The following is a 17,777-nucleotide window of genomic DNA, read 5'->3' on the forward strand; positions in this document are numbered from 1 at the left end:
ATTTTCCCACACTGCCTTTTGTTCCATATTTTAACAGAATTAACCACTCCAATCCATGTAATTGCAGGATATACAAACTTGGCTCCAACTCATGTACCACATTGCCGTACCTGTTGTGCATGTCTATCCATGCACAGTTTTGAAGGGTTTGCAAATATATGTGAGCAATTGTTTCTCATGAAAAACAAGGCTTCTTTCCGTAAATAACTGCCGCCGTGGGCTATGCCTGGCAAATTGTGGTCACTCACTCACTCACTCACGGATGACCTTTGAGGGACGTTTTCTGGGACACATACGCAGGTGGTGCCAGCTAAAATGTGTCTGCAGAAGTGAGTTGCGCCGTGGGTCTGGACGGTTACGTGCTTGTTTATCCTGACATCAGTCATTTTGAAATGTAATATTTGGACCATATTGGAATAAATGTTTTTTTCATTTTCAGAATTTTCATTTATGGGCAGTAAATATGATTTATGTAATATTTGGCACAATATATTTTATGTAATTATGTAATGTGGCAATTTTGAACCAGCAGAGAGTTGCCAGTGATTGTTGTTGCATCTAATTGTGTCAGTGAGTTTAAAGCACACTTCTCAGTTCAGTTTTACAATTGCATGTGGTTGAGCATGCCTGTGTGGTGAGAAGATAATTCTTATAAGGATTGGAGACAAAAAAACATGAAAAATTGAATCATGACAGTTTGTAATTTTGTAACTAATACATAGCCACACCTCTGCATGTTTTTCCCCAAGAAGGGAATGCCTCTTCCTCTCCATGAGCTCACAGGGCTGTGCTCCAGGAGGGTATTTAAACATGTGAGAGCACCACATCCTGTTATGAAAGCATGGAGGTGATAAGGACCACACTGGTACTGGCACTGATGGCTGGAGATCTGACCCTGGCAAAGGGAGTGTCAGGGTTGGGATGCACACTGCAGGGGACCGCCAGGCCTGCTTCATTCTCCCAGCCTGGGGACTTTGTGATCGGAGGCGTTTTTCAAATCCACTACTATGTGATCACCACTGAGAACAACTATACCAGCCGACCAAAAGCGCCGCACTGTACAGGGAGGTCAGTGAAGAGAGGAAGAGCATTCTGAAATGTGGAGGCCTGTGGATATATGTTTTATATCTCTGAGATACATACATAAATATAAACAAAATCTATCATAAAATACATTACTTAGATGAACTGCAGGATGTAAATATACTGTAATATATATTGTTCTACATATATGATCTCCAAAGTTTTCGTAATGGATTGTAGTGAAGATTTATTCTTCACTTTGAAAGCTTGTTAAGTTTATGTTGTTTTGTTTATTTTATGTATGTTGCCATCATTGTTTTATTATTTCACATATTATTTACAAGATTATTATTTAGATTATTTCAAACATTATTTACCGTCTGTTTCAACTTAAAGGTAAGCTGGTGCACATGCTTAGAGCAGTCAAGTATTCTCTTATAATTAAAAATATATATTTCTTTAACAATTTCAGAAATATTTATGTTCTGTAATTCTAGATGTCAAATAAATATAAAATATATAGACAATCTGGAACCATTCATTATAACTAGAGCATCTTCTGCCATAATCTGGTGTACCAAGGCAATGCTCCACTCTTTTTTAATATCTAAATATAGAATAGGTCTAATTAAATTAAAATAAAAGGTATATTTTTACATTCTTGTTTTTGGACAACAACAAATTGCATGTTCTGTTATTTTCACATCATATTGTTGTTCAAAACAGTTTAGATTTCCGGGAAGTGCGCTTTGCTAGAACCATGGTTTTTGCCATCATGGAAATCAACAACAGCTCAGAGCTCCTGCCAGGTGTAACTCTGGGCTACGAGATCCATGACTCCTGTGGCTCTGTGCCAGTAGCCGTGAAGGTGGCATTCCAGCTGACCAATGGCATAGAGCCAGTCTTCTTTCCCAACCAGTCCTGCTCAAAGTCTGCCACTGTGCATGCTGTTGTGGGTGAGTCTAACTCCTCTCCTACCATCGCCATGTCCAGAATTCTCGCACCCTTCAGCATCCCCCAGGTGAGCTCCTCCTGCCCAGTCCTCGTGTGCATGTTCCAATAAATTATCATTATATAACCCTTTCACTCATAAATGTTTTTGAAATAAATCCAACAGATTAGCTATTAATATAGAATATACAATAAGTAAATATATTTTAGTAACAAACATGCTGATTTCATGGTAATTTAGTCTTATTACTGTTTCTGTAAATGGAGATCTCATTGTTTCCCAAATTAGCTACAATATATATTGCATTCATTCAAGATTCTTCCTTCTGGAATACTTTCTGAATGGCTACAGGTATATTTGCACAGAGCTAGTGTATTAGTACTGAATAGATAAATAAATACAGTGCCGTTCGTAAGTGTTTGCACAGGGACACAATTTTCGTTGTCTTGGCTATCAACTCCAGCACAATCGATTTGAAATGAAACAACAAATATGAGTTTAAAGTGAAGAATGTCTGCTTTAATTTGAGGGTCTTTACATTCATATCGAGTTATCCGTTATCCGGAACCAAAAGTATCTGGGCAAATTAACAACATATTAACCGCTTAGCGCACATGCCAAATCTTGCCAATTCTTGCCCATTTAAGGGGTACCCTATTTAAAGTTTTATAACTCCAGATGTGAACACACTGAGACTTGAAAAATGGCTTAAATGAAGCAAGACATTTGTACCATTTACAATACTAACTTAGATTATTTCAGAAATAAAGTGCCACAAATGCAATTGTCTAAGCAAAAAATCTAAATTAATTTGTTCTTTTTTAGTTTGTAATGAAATACTGAGAGATTGCATATATACAGCAGGTTAAACTACGCATGTCCTAGATCAAAAACTTCTTGACCACAAGTTCATAAAATCTAAGGGTGGATATGTAGAACTACTAAAGATATATCAAGCAAAAACTAAGCAATGTACCAAGCGTCTCCAAATCTATCCAAAATGTATAAATTATGCATTGCTGTAAATCACAATATATTCACGTATTTGGTAAATGGACTGCATTCATATAGCGCTTTTATCCAAAGCGCTTTACAATTGATGCCTCGCATTCACTAGAGTAATTAGGGGTCAGGTGTCTTGCTCAGGGACACTTCAACATGCCCAGGGCGGGGGATCGAACCAGCAACCCTCCGACTGCCAGACAAGCGCTTTTACCTCCTGAGCTACGTCGCCCTGTATTTCACTAGAAGTCAACTGTTTTGACCCAAGACACTTGCTGTTGCATCATTTTCAAGTGGGAATTACAAGCTTTCCGTCAGTGGTTTAACATATCCAGAAACATATCCAAAATCTCTCCAAACATGAATAAAATGTTTTTGTCCATTATAAAGCATCTAAATGAGCCCCTTATGAAGGTTTAAGATGAAACATTGATATCAGATTTAAAAAAATGCAAAAACATTGTCACACAATGCGGTACAGTACCTAAATGTGTAATGATGTACTCTTGTATGTTTTCTTGTATGGGGATGGGACAACATGAAAACTATTTTCAACCGTCCACCACGTTTTGGCAGTGTTCCAACTCTCACGTCATCACTGTTGCATGCATCACAAAAATGACTAAACTACCAATGAATGCTTACATAACAGTGTGAAATATCCTCATTATAAAATACCACTAACCTATTTAAAGACACTCAATTACAAAAATAACATATATAACCTAAATATTTTGAGCAGTAATATATGCATAGCAATGATGAAATGTTATCTCTGTTAAGTAGATGGAGACAGTGACAGTAAATCAGTCCAGTCGTTCTCTCCTGTTCTGTCTTACTCAAGAAAACAATGTCAGCTACGTCTATCAGCAAACATATGGCTTAGCTATGCTCAGACGTCCTCAATAATAATAATATTTTCCAAGAAATTACGAATATCATTGATAAAGTTTCATCGGGTGCAGTGTCTTTTACTGTTACCACAGAGTGAATGCGTAAGTGAATGTGATTATGAGAAAACTTGCAGTTAGGTTGAGCTATAAAACGTTATTCAAAAAGAAAACATGGACATGTTATACATCATTAGGTGTGTGCCTTGCCCTCTTTATGGCAGACTGAAGAAGGTATCTTACCGAAACGTTTCTTTCTTTCTTTTCTCACCCTGCACCTTTTTGGTGGCACATTTGTTTTGTACAGCACTATGGACCATTAAATATTTGAGAAGATTTTTGCATCTTTAAACCTCAGTGTGGACATTCCTTTGTTTAATATCAGTGTGCGTGCATTTTCTATATCTCATCTTATATGCATTTAGCTTACGCACCTGAGTTTTTCTGGATTGTTCGACAAGAGCGCAAACTATTTTCTATTTTTTGATACATCGTTAGAAACCATATTTTGTCACCTATTGGGTTGATTAATTGTCGATCAAGCCAGACTGTACTAAAAAAGGCGACAACATCGTAAACAACATGTGTGGTATTAAGCACAGCTATATTGGAAGGTGCCCAGGCATCACAAATGCGTGAATATTTCACAAATTGATTATCCAAGACAATATGTGACCACTCTATAAATATACAACCTTACCATAAAACCAATGGTAAGCTGTCTAGATTACATTAAATGCATTTAGCAGATATCCAGAGCGACGACACAACTTTTACAAAGCATTTTAAACTGTATCCATTTATACAACTGGATATATACTGAAGAAATGCAGGTTAACTACCTTGCTCAAGGGTACAACAGCAGCGTCTTACCTAGGAATCAAACCTATGACCTTTTGTTTACAAGCCCAGTTCCTTACCCACTGTGCCACATTGCCATCTATTTATTCAAAATTTAGTCCCAGCTATTGACTGGAGAATGGCATGGCACAATAATTTGTTAAATTGTCTCGTTTATTTTGTTATTCAATGAGCAGCGTTTTGACTGCTGTATTGGCATATCTTAGGCATATTGTTGGGTTTATCTTTTTTCTATGACGGAATACAATTTTTGAGTGGTGAAAGAATATTTCTGTGAATGCCCAAATAGACAATATTGTCCATTATGTCATGGGTGGGGGGTGTAGTTACAGATGAGACTGCAGGGAGAAGGTGCTTGTTAAATGAATGGTCAGCGCGACAATAGTAGCGCTGCCAAACTCCATATTCACCATAGTTGCCGTGTATAGTCTACTAATGAAACTAGAACAGAGTTTCTGTTTTCAGCTCATACTTTGGTTGCAGGAGCAATTCATTTCTGAGTTGAGCAATCTAGGAACGCCGGCATGCCGACCACTAGGGGGATTATGCTAAGAGGTTAATTAAAGACAAGATATTTAGTCCTTGGTTACAAATCTTTTTTCTCAGTGTTTCATTTCAAATCCAATTTGCGGTAGTAGAGAGCTGAAAAAAAACATCACTGTCCAAATACAACTGCACTGTAGATAGTCACGTAGAATAATAATAATATTCATGGCTATAATAATGTTACATTCACAATTAAGATGTGCATCTTTCCATTCATGGAGCTGTAGGTGAGCCATTTTGCCACCTGTGCCTGTCTTAGTGACAAGCTGCAGCACCCCACCTTCACCAGGACCATCCCAAGTGACTATTACCAGGCAGAAGCCCTGGCTAGACTAGTCAAGCATTTTGGCTGGACTTGGATCGGGGCGGTGAGGAGTGACTCAGACTATGGGAACAACGGGATGGCCGCCTTCCTGCAGGCCGCACAGGCAGAGGGCATCTGCGTGGAGTACTCAGAGGCACTCTATAGGACCAGCCCTCGCGCAAAAGTGCGACACGTGGCAGAGGTCATCAGCAGGTCCACAGCCCGCGTCGTTGTGGCATTCATTGCCGTAGGCGACATGCTAGTCTTGCTGTCGGAGCTGGAAGGCATGCTGATGGCCCCGCTACAGTGGATTGGGAGTGAGGCCTGGGTCACTAACCGCATAATGTTGCAGTTCCGTCTGTTTGCCGGTGCCATCGGCTTTGGCATCCCCCGCTCAGTCATTCCAGGGCTGCGAGACTTCCTGTTGGACCTGGGACCGGCACAGGTTTCCCAATCACCACTCCTCACAGAGTTCTGGGAGAGCGCTTTCGGCTGCAGCCTGGGGGGAAGTCAGACTGCAGCGGGCCAGAAAACATGCAATGGAAACCAAAATCTGCAAGATCTGCAGAACCCCTACACAGACACTTCGCAGCTGCGCATCTCCAACATGGTGTACAAGGCTGTGTATGCAATAGCCCATGCCATACACAGGGTCATCTGCACAGACAAACCTAACGCTCCACCCCACTGCAACACAAGTTTCCGAGTTGAGCCACAACAGGTAAACGGTCCATTGCACAAACTTTCAACTATAATGGATATGGGTGTCAACACTATAATTATTGTTAGTATGAGTTTGATGCCCTTATCCAGTGTGATATAGAACATTTTCAATATTACAATGCAGATTACAAATAAAAACTCCACTCTCCAAAAAAGGCCACTACAAAAAACAGCATTCAGTCACTTAAATCCCTTTCAATCAGCAGAACAGTTATTTTCATGGTGAATTTACTGATCTGGAATGTGAAAAACCGACTAATTTTTATGCCGGCCACAAAAATCTGGGAGAGGAACATACCAATGCTGGCGGGGGGGCGAGTGGGGGGGTCTGTGAGGATGTGACTATTCGGGAAAAATGGGCGAATGGTTAACATGGAGGCTGAGTGGAAATTGCTCTGGTCACTAGCAGGTGTACTATCAGCCCTCTGACTCCCTCCCATCAGGTCATGGAGCACCTGAGGAAAGTGAACTTCTCCAGGAACGGGTACAAAGTCTCCTTTGATGCTAATGGGGATCCGGTGGCTACTTATGAGTTGGTGAACTGGCAGGTGATGAGGGATGGACACATGGAGTTTGTGACTGTGGGCCACTATGATGCATCTGCCCCACATGGACAGGTGTTGATCATGAACAGGAACATTACCTGGGCAGGTGGCCAGCCACAGGTAATTTTAAATTCTAAAGTGATATTATTAGACAGTTATGCTGGCTTGTCAGAGTTGGCTCGTGTCTACTGCTGTGATATTTGTTTGTTTGAAGGTGCCTGTGTCAGTGTGCAGTGAGAGTTGTCCCCCAGGCACTCGGAAGGCTGTGCAGAGAGGAAAGCCTGTCTGCTGCTACGACTGTGTGCCCTGTGCTGAGGGTGAAATCAGCAATGTCACAGGTACAGAGAAGCAAGAATAAATAGCTGTATGTAGCACAATAAATATATTGCATTTAGCATAAGTAAATTTGGAATATGTATATTTTCTGAATGTACTTTGGAGGCTCTAACATGTTGGGGGACACTCCTGTAACTTTATGAGCTCAGGCCAATGTTGATGGGTTTTATATCAGTGTAAAGATCTGAAGCATAATACTAGTCACATGTTTCAATCCCACAACTCTGAGGACCTGTTTTTCATGCCCTGACCTCGAGAGGTTTTCTCTCTTTTGTGCAGATTCCCTGGAGTGTATCACCTGCCCAGTGGACTACTGGACAAATGCTGAGAAGGATGAATGTGTACCCAAACCTGTTGAGTTCTTGTCCTTCCATGAGGTTCTAGGGATCATCCTGGCAGCTTGTTCTGTGACTGGGGCCTGCATGGCCATCACAGTGGCTGCTGTGTTTTACAGACACAGGGACACTCCCATTGTGAAAGCCAACAACTCAGAACTCAGCTTCCTGCTGGTCTTTTCATTGAAACTGTGTTTCCTTTGCTCTCTTACCTTCATCGGCCGGCCCTCTGAGTGGTCCTGTATGCTGCGCCACACTGCATTTGGGATCACCTTTGTTCTCTGCATCTCTTGTGTTCTGGGAAAAACAATAGTGGTGTTAATGGCCTTTAGGGCTACCCTTCCAGGCAGTAATGTGATGAAGTGGTTTGGGCCTCTGCAGCAGAGACTGAGTGTTCTTGCTTTCACTCTCATACAGGTTCTTATTTGTGTGCTTTGGTTAACAATATCCCCTCCATTCCCCAACAAGAACATGAAGCACTACAAAGAAAAGATCATTCTAGAATGTGATGTAGGATCAGCAGTGGGGTTCTGGGCTGTACTGGGTTATATTGGGCTCCTCTCTCTACTGTGCTTTGTTTTAGCTTTTCTGGCCCGAAAGCTACCTGACAACTTCAACGAAGCCAAATTCATCACATTCAGCATGCTAATATTCTGTGCAGTCTGGATCACTTTTATACCAGCTTATGTCAGCTCACCAGGAAAGTTCACTGTAGCTGTGGAGATCTTTGCAATTTTGGCTTCCAGCTTTGGTTTGTTTGTTTGCATTTTTGTGCCTAAATGCTTCATAATATTGTTTCGGCCTGAGCAAAATACCAAAAAGCACATGATGGGGAAAATGCCATCAAAATCTTTTTGAAGCACATGAAGAAATGTCAGTAATGTTGTCAGTAACGTTCATTGTATTTAAAAAGTTCATTAGGTCATACTTCTTCTGCTGTGTATTCTTTTGAGTGAAAAGGTGCATACCTCTAAATTTCTTTGAGGACCACTTTTTATCTGTACCTTTCTGAAGCACAGAAGCAAATCTCAGTAATGCTGATGAATGATTGTATTTTAAATTTTCTTTTCATTTCGTATGTATATTTCTTTAAGTGAACAGTGCATATACCTAAATATTTTGGAGGACCAATTTGTTTTTATCTCTAATTTTAACTTAGCTGGAGCCACAGACCTTCAGGGATTTTAACCAGCAATAATTATTGATTAATCAGGGTGTTTCTGTTTCCTGGCATTTGTGTATAATATGCAATTGTTCAGACCTCACTGAAAATGCACCAAGCAAAGTAGCAAGATTGGAACTTGAGTTACAAGTTTCAAGGAGAACAAAGCCTCTGCCTGCAGAGTGCTGTTGCTGGAAAGCAGGCACTCAGTCTTACTCCTTTGGGAGCTGCGGAGGGGAGCTAGAGGTATTCATGAAACTCATTGCAGCTGCCATTCTAACAATAGGTTTGTTTTTCAGGGCTGGGAGGGCATAGCTGTTTTCAGCTAATTCTTTTGGAGGGTAGAGTATTTGTTGTCTGGTGATCATTTGATTGACAACCTCGTGTTAATATCACCTTAGATGGGACTCCCACAGATATCCAGCAGACAGATCCCTGGTAACAAAAAAATACAACATGATCAGACATGATTGTTTGTCCACCAGCCAGTCTCCGTCTAACAGAAGGGGTGTACAGGGATTAATTTCTGAGCATAAAATGAACACCTGCCATATATTGAATTTTGAAGTACGTGAAACTGAGAAAAATCAAGAAATGTTATACTGTCACCTCCACAACCAACAGAGGTTCATTGAGGTTCATGAGACTGATAGAGCAGTTCACACACATCAATCTCTCCACTTCTGACACTTATCAGAATCAGAGTATTAGCCACTTATGTCAGCATGAAACACTCTTTAAAACAACTGCCCAATTATGTGATAATCTGGAAAGTAAGTGTGTACAAGCGAACAATTTTTTCTTTTTTGGAGGGGGCCGGTGTTGTGGTATGTGTTCAACAGCCATAACATTTTTTTCTTCATAAAATTGCCCACTCATGACCAAGATTGATATTTGCTTTTAGTTGATTTGCTCATCCATTTTGCCTTGAATCTTGAACCAATGGAAGGACATCTTGGTTGAGCAGTATGCGTGCTGACCATGGTTGTCCGTATTTGATGTGGTCTTTTACACAGACTTCAAAGCCAACATCATCTTAGCCACTGTTCCTCATGAATAGAGCCACCAGTTTGTTTTCACCATGTGACCTGTCGAGATTTAAACTTATGTTATCCTCCAAGGGTCCCCATAGGCACTGCAACGGCTCATTAAAGTGACTACTTGTAAAAGTGAGTTTCCAATTGAGTAATTTATAACAACAATTAGTTGATCTAATATAAGGAGATTCAGGAAGGAAAGTGAACATGGATGGAAGTTTAAATTCTACAAAAGCATGTCTTTGAGCCAGTGTTCCATCCTCCTGGCCCTGTATAGCCGCAGGGACTGCTGGCGTTTGTTGATACTCAAAACCTCAGGAGCATAGCAATTGATAAGTTAAAACAGATGATTCCAGGTCAGCATGTTTAATATAAACAGCCTACATCCTTTGGCTATGATTACACAGAACAATGACATTTCTGGGACATACCATTTACTAGCAGTCTGACTGAAAGTACCAGGAGTGAAATGTTACATTTAACCCTGCGGGTGGGGTAAAAACTAATATGGCGGGGGTACACCTAACAGTCTTAATATCTTTAAAAGTTAACACAAAGTTAGGTAATTCAGTACAATTAAATGTTATATGACACAAACAGCCTACCTATATTGGTAAATCGATCACAAGACTGCACAACATTCTCTGGTTCCTGACTAATGTTGTCTCTTTTCAGCTGTATGTCAGATTTTACCACGTAGCCTGAAGTTAAAGTTGACTTAAATATATATATATATGAACATCAGGTCTGAGGTGAACAAATACAATCAATTATTTAATGAATATTCTACTGACAGAAGGCTGTTAATATTATTTTTTAAATTTACAACAAATCAAAAACCTCTGTGGGGACCCCTGAGGCCAAAATTCAAAAACCAAAGGACAGCAGGATATTCCAAAATACCAGATGAAATGTAGAATGCCAGGCCTAAATGCTCTTGCTCACACACTTTGGCATTGCTCTATTAACTTCATTTTAAAAACCTGATTACTTTTACATACTGAGAAGTGTGAAGGGAAAGGAATATTGTGGATACAATTTTAACAAAAATGTTCACCATAAAAACACATCAATAAGCTTGTTGAATTACATGAAGGAGGTAAACTGCAAATACAAAATGTATACATTTAGTACATTTCCTGGAATTAATAAACTTCAGCAAATATTAAAGAAAAAATATTATTTTTTATTTATTATTTACTATGTTCATCACTTAAGAAATAACGATTCCAGAAATGTGTGTGTGTGTGGCTTTATTATTAAGGAAAAAATTGAATGTGCAAAAATTAATTTGACTGGAATGACTGATATGACAGGAATAGATGTCCAATTTTTTTTTGTTCAGTATTTTCATATTTATTTGTGGTAGACAGCTGTAATATACACAGAATGAACCAGTCCAGTCCATGTGATTGCAGGATATACATACGTGGCTCCCACCCGTGTCCCATGTTCCCACACCAGGTGTGCATTTCCATCCAGAGAATGCACAGTTTGGACTGAGCAGTCGTTACTCAGAAAAAATATGGCTGCTTTAAATAAATTCATTTCTTATATGTATGCAATTTTTTTAAATCTTTGGACAATAACCATTTTAAAATGCAATATTTTGACCATATCAGAATAAATGTTTTTCAGAATTTTCTGTTCATTTTGTGGGCTGTAAATATGATTTATGTAATATTTGGTACATTATATTTGGGGTTAAATTATGTAATGTGGCTATTTTGAACCAGCAGACAGTTGCCAGTGATAGTAATTATTGCTGCATCAAATTCAGGGAGCTTATTTGTTCAGGTGTCAGTGAGTTTACAGCACACTCCTCAGTTCAGTTTTACAATTGTGTGTGGTTGAGTATGCCTGTGTGGTGAGAAGAGGATTCTTCTGAGGATTGGAGACAAAAAAATAAATCTAAAATGGAATCATGACAATTGGTAATTTTGTAAATAATACACAGCCACTCCTCTACATATTTTTCCCCAAGAAGGGAATGCCTCTTCCTCTCCATGAGCTCAGGGGGCTGTGCTTCATGAGGGTATTTAAACATGAGAGAGCACGACATCCTGACCTGAAAGCATGGAGGCGATGTGGAGCACACTGGTCCTGGCACTAATGGCTGGAGAACTCACCCTGGCAAAGGGAGGGTCAGGGTTGGGGTGCACACTGCAGGGGACCCCCAGGCCTGCTTCATTCTCCGAACCTGGGGACTTTGTGATTGGAGGAGTTTTTCCCATCCACTACTATGTGATCACCACTGAGAACAACTACACCAGCCGACCAAAAGCACCGCACTGTACAGGGAGGTCAGTGAAGAGAGGAAGAGCATTCTGAAATGTGGAGGCCTGTGGATATATGTTTTAGATCTAAGAGATACATAAATAAATATAAACAAAATCTGTCATAAAATGCATTACTTAGATGAACTGCAGGATGCAGTTGTTTTTCAAAGATTATTATTTAGTTTATTACACATTATTTATCACCTGTTTCAACTTAAAGGTAAGCCGGTGTACATGCTTCGAGCAGTCAAGTATTCTCTTATAATTACAAAAATATATTTCTTTAGCAATTTCATAAATATTTACGTTCTGTAATTTTAGAAGACACATAAATATAAAATATATAGACAATGTGGAACCATTTATTATAAATCCAAGAGCTCATTCTGCCATAATCTGTTGATCTTTCTGGTGTCTCGAGGCAATGCCCCACTATTTTTGATTATCTAAATGTAGAATATGTCAAATTAAATTAAAATAAAAGGTATACTTTTACATTCTTGTCTTTGGACACTTATTGCATGTTCTGTTATGTTCACATCATGTTGTTCTTCAAAACAGTTTAAATTTCCGGGAACTGCGCTTTGCTAGAACCATGGTTTTTGCCATCAAGGAAATCAACAACAGCTCAGAGCTCCTGCCAGGTGTAACTCTGGGCTACCAGATCCATGACTCTTGTGGCTCCGTGCCAGTGGTAGCGAAGGTGGCATTCCAGCTGGCCAATGGCATTGAGCCAGTCTTCTTTCCCAACCAGTCCTGCTCAAAGTCTGCCACTGCGCATGCTGTTGTGGGCGACTCTATCTCCACTTCTTCCATCGCCATCTCCAGAATTCTAGGACCTTTCGGCATCCCCCAGGTGAGCTCCTCCTGCCCAGTCCTTGTGTGCATGTTCCAATAAATTATCATTATGTAACTCTTGCACTCATAAATGTATCTGAAATAAATCAGAGAGATTAGCTATTAATATAGAATATACATTGAGTGAATATTTTTTCGTAATAAGCCTGCTACTTTCATGGTAATTTGATTACTGTTTCTGTAAATGGAGATCTTATCATTTCCCAAATTAGCCACATTATATCTTGCATACAAGATACCTCCATTTACTCGAAAACTTTCTGAATGGCTACAGGTATTCGTGCACAGTGATATTATATTAGTACTGAATAGATAAATAAATACAGTGCCATCCGTAAGTGTTTGGACAGGGACACAATTTTAGTTGTCTTGGCTATCAACTCCAGCACAATCGATTTGAAATGAAACAATGGAATGAGTTTAATGTGCAGAATGTCAACTTTAATTTGAGGGTCTTTACATTTGCATTGAGTTATCTGTGTGGGAAGTACAGCCCTTTTTGTGCACATTTCTTGCATTTTAGGGAACCAAAAGTATTTGGACAAATTAACATCATATTAATTAAGGACAACATATTTAGTCCTTGGATACAAATCTTTTGCAGTGTATTTTCCCTGATGATGCTAAATTAAACCTGACAGTCCACACTTTAACCACAATGAAATCTTTTAACAAAGTGTTTCATTTCAAATCCAATTTGCAGTAATACCGAGCTGAAAAGAAATTATATCACTGTCCAAATACTTACAGACTGCACTATAGATAGGAATGTAAAGAGATATTTTGATTTACTAATATTCATGGCTAGAATAATGTTACATTCACTATTAAAAAGTGCATCTTTCCTTTCATGGAGCTATAGGTGAGCCATTCTGCCACCTGTGCCTGTCTTAGTGACAAGCTGCAGTACCCCACATTCTCCAGGACCATACCAAGTGACTACTACCAGGTAGCTGCCCTGGCTAAGCTCGTCAAGCATTTTGGCTGGACTTGGATCGGGGCGGTGAGGAGCGACTCAGACTATGGGAACAACGGGATGGCCGCCTTCCTGCAGGCCGCACAGGCAGAGGGCATCTGCGTGGAGTACTCAGAGGCATTCCATAGGACCAACCCCCGTGCAAAAATGCGACACGTGGCAGAGGTCATCAGCAGGTCCACAGCCCGCGTCGTTGTGGCGTTCGTTGCCACAGGCGAAATGCTGGTATTGCTGTCAGAGCTGGAAGGCAGGCTGATGGCCCCACTACAGTGGATTGGGAGTGAGGACTGGGTCACTGACCGCAAGATGTTGCAGTTCCATCTGTTTGCCGGTGCCATCGGCTTTGGCATCCCCCGCTCAGTCATTCCAGGGCTGCGAGACTTCCTGTTGGACCTGGGGCCGGCACAGGTTTCCCACTCACCACTCCTCACAGAGTTCTGGGAGAGCGCTTTCGGCTGCAGCCTGGGGGTAAGTCAGACTGCAGCGGGTCAGAAAACATGCGATGGAAACCAGAATCTGGGAGATCTGAAGAACCCCTACACAGATACATCCCAGCTGCGCATCTCCAACATGGTGTACAAGGCTGTGTATGCAATAGCTCATGCCATACAAAGCATCATCTGCACAGACAAACCTAACGCTCCACCCCACTGCAACGCAAGTTTCCGAGTTGAGCCACAACAGGTAAATGGTCCAATGCACAAACTTTAAACTATAATGAATAAGGGTATCAACACGGTTGTTAATAATAATAATAATAATAATAATATTATTTGGCTGATGCCCTAATCCTGTGTGATTTAGAGAGCATGCAGTGTTACAGTGCAAATTACAAGTAATAACTCAGCAAGCATAAGATAAGATACAAGTATAAGTATAAGATACACACACAACCTACTATCGAAAAGGTCACATGAAAATATAGCATTCAGTCACTTAAATGCCTTTCAGCAGAACAGGTTATTTTCATGGTGAACATACTGATGTGGAATGTGAAAGATCTCCTTATTTTTATGCTGGGCACAAAAATCTGGGACAGGCATATACCACTGCCAAGACTGTGAGGATGTGGTTATTGGGGAATACTGAATGGATGGCTAACATGGAGGCTGAGTGGAAATTGCACTGGTCACTAGCAGGTGTACTATCAGCCCTCTGGCTCCCTCTCATCAGGTCATGGAGCACCTGAGAAAAGTGAACTTCTCCAGGAACGGGTACAAAGTCTCCTTTGATGCCAATGGGGATCCGGTGGCCATTTATGAGCTGGTGAACTGGCAGGTGATGAGGGATGGGCACATGGAGTTTGTGACTGTGGGCCACTATGATGCATCTGCCACAGATGGACAGGTTTTCATCATTAAGAAGAATATCACCTGGGCAGGTGGCCAGCCACAGGTAATTTCACAGTCAAATGTTATTTTATTAAACATATTTGGTGGCATGTCAGAGACAGCTCCATGTCTGTTATGTGATATTTGTTTGTTTGAAGGTGCCTGTTTCAGTGTGCGGTGAGAGCTGTCCCCCAGGCACTCGGAAGGCTGTGCAGAGAGGAAGGCCTGTCTGCTGCTACGACTGTGTGCCCTGTGCTGAGGGTGAAATCAGCAATGTCACAGGTACAGAGAAGCAAGAATATATAGCTGTATGTAGCACAATAAACATATTGCATTTAGCGTAAGTAAATTTGGAATATGTATATTTTCTGAATGTACTTTGGAGGCTCTCACATGTTGGGGGACACTCCTGAAAAAACTCCTGTTTTTCATGCCCTGACCTCTTCTTACTGAGGTTTTCTCTCTTTTGTGCAGATTCCCTGGAGTGTATCACCTGCCAAGTGGACTACTGGACAAATACTGAGAAGGATGAATGTGTACCCAAACCTGTTGAGTTCTTGTCCTTCCATGAGGTTCTGGGGATCATCCTGGCGGCTTGTTCGGTGACTGGGGCTTGCATGGCCATTACAGTGGCTGCTGTGTTTTACAGACACAGGGACACACCCATTGTGAAAGCCAATAACTCAGAGCTGATTTTCCTGTTGGTTTTTTCATTGAAACTGTGTTTCCTTTGCTCTCTTACCTTCATCGGCCGGCCATCTGATTGGTCCTGTATGCTGCGCCACACTGCGTTTGGGATCACCTTTGTCCTCTGCATCTCATGTGTTCTCGGAAAAACAATAGTGGTGTTAATGGCCTTCAGGGCTACACTTCCAGGCAGTAATGTCATGAAGTGGTTTGGGCCTCTGCAGCAGAGACTGAGTGTTCTTGCTTTCACTCTCATACAGGTCCTTATTTGTGTGCTTTGGTTAACAATATCTCCTCCTTTCCCTAGTAAGAACATGATTCACTACAAAGAAAAGATCATTCTAGAATGCGATGTCGGATCAACAGTGGGGTTCTGGGCTGTGCTGGGTTATATTGGGCTCCTCTCTATATTGTGCTTTGTTTTAGCTTTTCTGGGTCGTAAGCTGCCTGACAACTTCAATGAAGCCAAATTCATCACATTCAGCATGCTCATATTCTGTGCAGTCTGGATCACCTTTATACCAGCTTATGTCAGCTCACCAGGAAAGTTCACTGTAGCTGTGGAGATCTTTGCAATTTTAGCTTCCAGCTTTGGTTTGTTTGTTTGCATTTTTGTGCCTAAATGCTTCGTAATATTGTTTCGGCCTGAGCAAAATACCAAAAAGCACATGATGGGGAAAATGTCATCAAAATCTTTCTGAAGCACAGAAGCAAATCTCAGTAATGTTGACGAATGATTCTATTTTAAATTTTCTTTTCATTTCGTATGTATATTTCTTTAAGTGAACAGTGCATTTACCTAAATATCTCGGAGGACCAATTTGTTTTCATCTCTAATTTTAACATAGCTGGAGCCACAGACCTTCAGGGATTTTAACCAGCAATAAAGATTGATTAATCAGGGGTTTCTGTTTCTGGCATTTGTGTATAATATGCAATTGTTTAGACCTCACTGAAAATGCACCAAGCAAAGTAGCAAGATTGGGACTTGACTTACAAGTCTGAAGGTGAACAAAGCCTCTGTCTGCAGAGTGCTGTTGCTGGAGAGCAGGCAGTCAGTCTTACTCCTTTGGGAGCTGCAGTGGGGAGCTGGAGGTATTCATGAAACTTGTTGCAGCTGCCATTCTAACAATAGGTTTGTTTTTCAGGGCTGGGAGGGCATAGCTGTTTTCAGCTAATTATTTTGGAGGGCAGAGTATTTTTTATCTGTTGATCATTTGATTGAAAACCTTGTGTTAATATGACTTTAGAAGGGACTCCCACAGATATCCAGCAGACAGCTCCCTGGTAACCAAAAAAATACAACAGTGATCAGACATGCTTGTTTGTCCACCAGCCATTCTCCATCGAACACAAGGGGTAAACACGGATTAATTTGTGAGCATAACATGAACACCTGCCATATATTGACTTTTGAGGTACGTGAAACTGATGTTATACTGTCACCTCCACAACCAACATTGAGGTTTATTGAGGTTCATGAGACTGATAGAGCAGTCCACACACATCAATTTCTCCACTTCTGACACTTATTAGAATCACAGTATTAGCCACTTATGTCAGCATGAAACACTCTTCAAAACAACTGCCCAATTATGTGATAATCTGGAAAGTAAGTGCGTACAAGCTAAGGATTTAGCAAACAATTTTTTTTTTTTGGAGGTAGCCGGTGTTGTGGTATGTGTTCAACAGCCATAACATATTTTTCTTCATGAAATTGCCCACTCATGACCAAGATTGATATTTGCTTTCAGTTGATTTGCTCATCCATTTTGCCTTGAATCTTGAACCAATGGAAGGACATCTTGGTTGAGCAGTATGTGTGCTGACCATGGTTACCCGTAGTTGATGTGGTCTTTTACACAGACTTCAAAGCCAACATCATCTTAGCCACTGTTCCTCATGAATAGAGCCACCAGTTTGTTTCCAC

General features: G+C 40.7%; 2 protein-coding genes across 2 annotated transcripts; both read left to right on the plus strand.

The window, feature by feature from the left end:
- The first annotated feature begins 850 nt into the window (after positions 1-850).
- On the plus strand, positions 851-8,528 carry LOC118209462 (extracellular calcium-sensing receptor-like). The gene is made up of 6 exons (XM_035384781.1): positions 851-1,068; positions 1,750-2,044; positions 5,502-6,299; positions 6,745-6,966; positions 7,061-7,184; positions 7,462-8,528. The coding sequence occupies exons 1-6, from the start codon at positions 878-880 to the stop codon at positions 8,373-8,375; spliced, it is 2,544 nt and encodes an 847-aa protein (XP_035240672.1). The 5' UTR covers positions 851-877; the 3' UTR covers positions 8,376-8,528.
- A 3,248-nt stretch (positions 8,529-11,776) lies between these two features.
- Positions 11,777-16,750, plus strand: LOC118209456 (extracellular calcium-sensing receptor-like). Its single transcript, XM_035384773.1, has 6 exons — positions 11,777-12,019; positions 12,557-12,851; positions 13,716-14,513; positions 15,003-15,224; positions 15,319-15,442; positions 15,635-16,750. Exons 1-6 carry the CDS (start codon positions 11,793-11,795, stop codon positions 16,546-16,548), a joined length of 2,580 nt encoding a protein of 859 aa, XP_035240664.1. The 5' UTR covers positions 11,777-11,792; the 3' UTR covers positions 16,549-16,750.
- Positions 16,751-17,777: the final 1,027 nt, after the last annotated feature.

This window comes from Anguilla anguilla, chromosome 12 (genome assembly GCF_013347855.1).
Source record: "Anguilla anguilla isolate fAngAng1 chromosome 12, fAngAng1.pri, whole genome shotgun sequence".
NCBI lineage: Eukaryota > Metazoa > Chordata > Actinopteri > Anguilliformes > Anguillidae > Anguilla > Anguilla anguilla.

What these genes read in the sequence shown, in the direction of transcription:
- LOC118209462 (XM_035384781.1), top strand. Translation starts at nt 878, where the DNA reads ATGGCTGGAGATCTGACCCTGGCAAAGGGAGTGTCAGGGTTGGGATGC. An exon ending in GCGCCGCACTGTACAGGGAG is followed by an intron (nt 1,069 to 1,749) that starts GTCAGTGAAGAG and finishes TGTTCAAAACAG; the next exon opens with TTTAGATTTCCGGGAAGTGC. An exon ending in CACCCTTCAGCATCCCCCAG is followed by an intron (nt 2,045 to 5,501) that starts GTGAGCTCCTCC and finishes ATGGAGCTGTAG; the next exon opens with GTGAGCCATTTTGCCACCTG.
- LOC118209456 (XM_035384773.1), top strand. Translation starts at nt 11,793, where the DNA reads ATGGAGGCGATGTGGAGCACACTGGTCCTGGCACTAATGGCTGGAGAA. An exon ending in GACCTTTCGGCATCCCCCAG is followed by an intron (nt 12,852 to 13,715) that starts GTGAGCTCCTCC and finishes ATGGAGCTATAG; the next exon opens with GTGAGCCATTCTGCCACCTG. An exon ending in TCCGAGTTGAGCCACAACAG is followed by an intron (nt 14,514 to 15,002) that starts GTAAATGGTCCA and finishes CCCTCTCATCAG; the next exon opens with GTCATGGAGCACCTGAGAAA.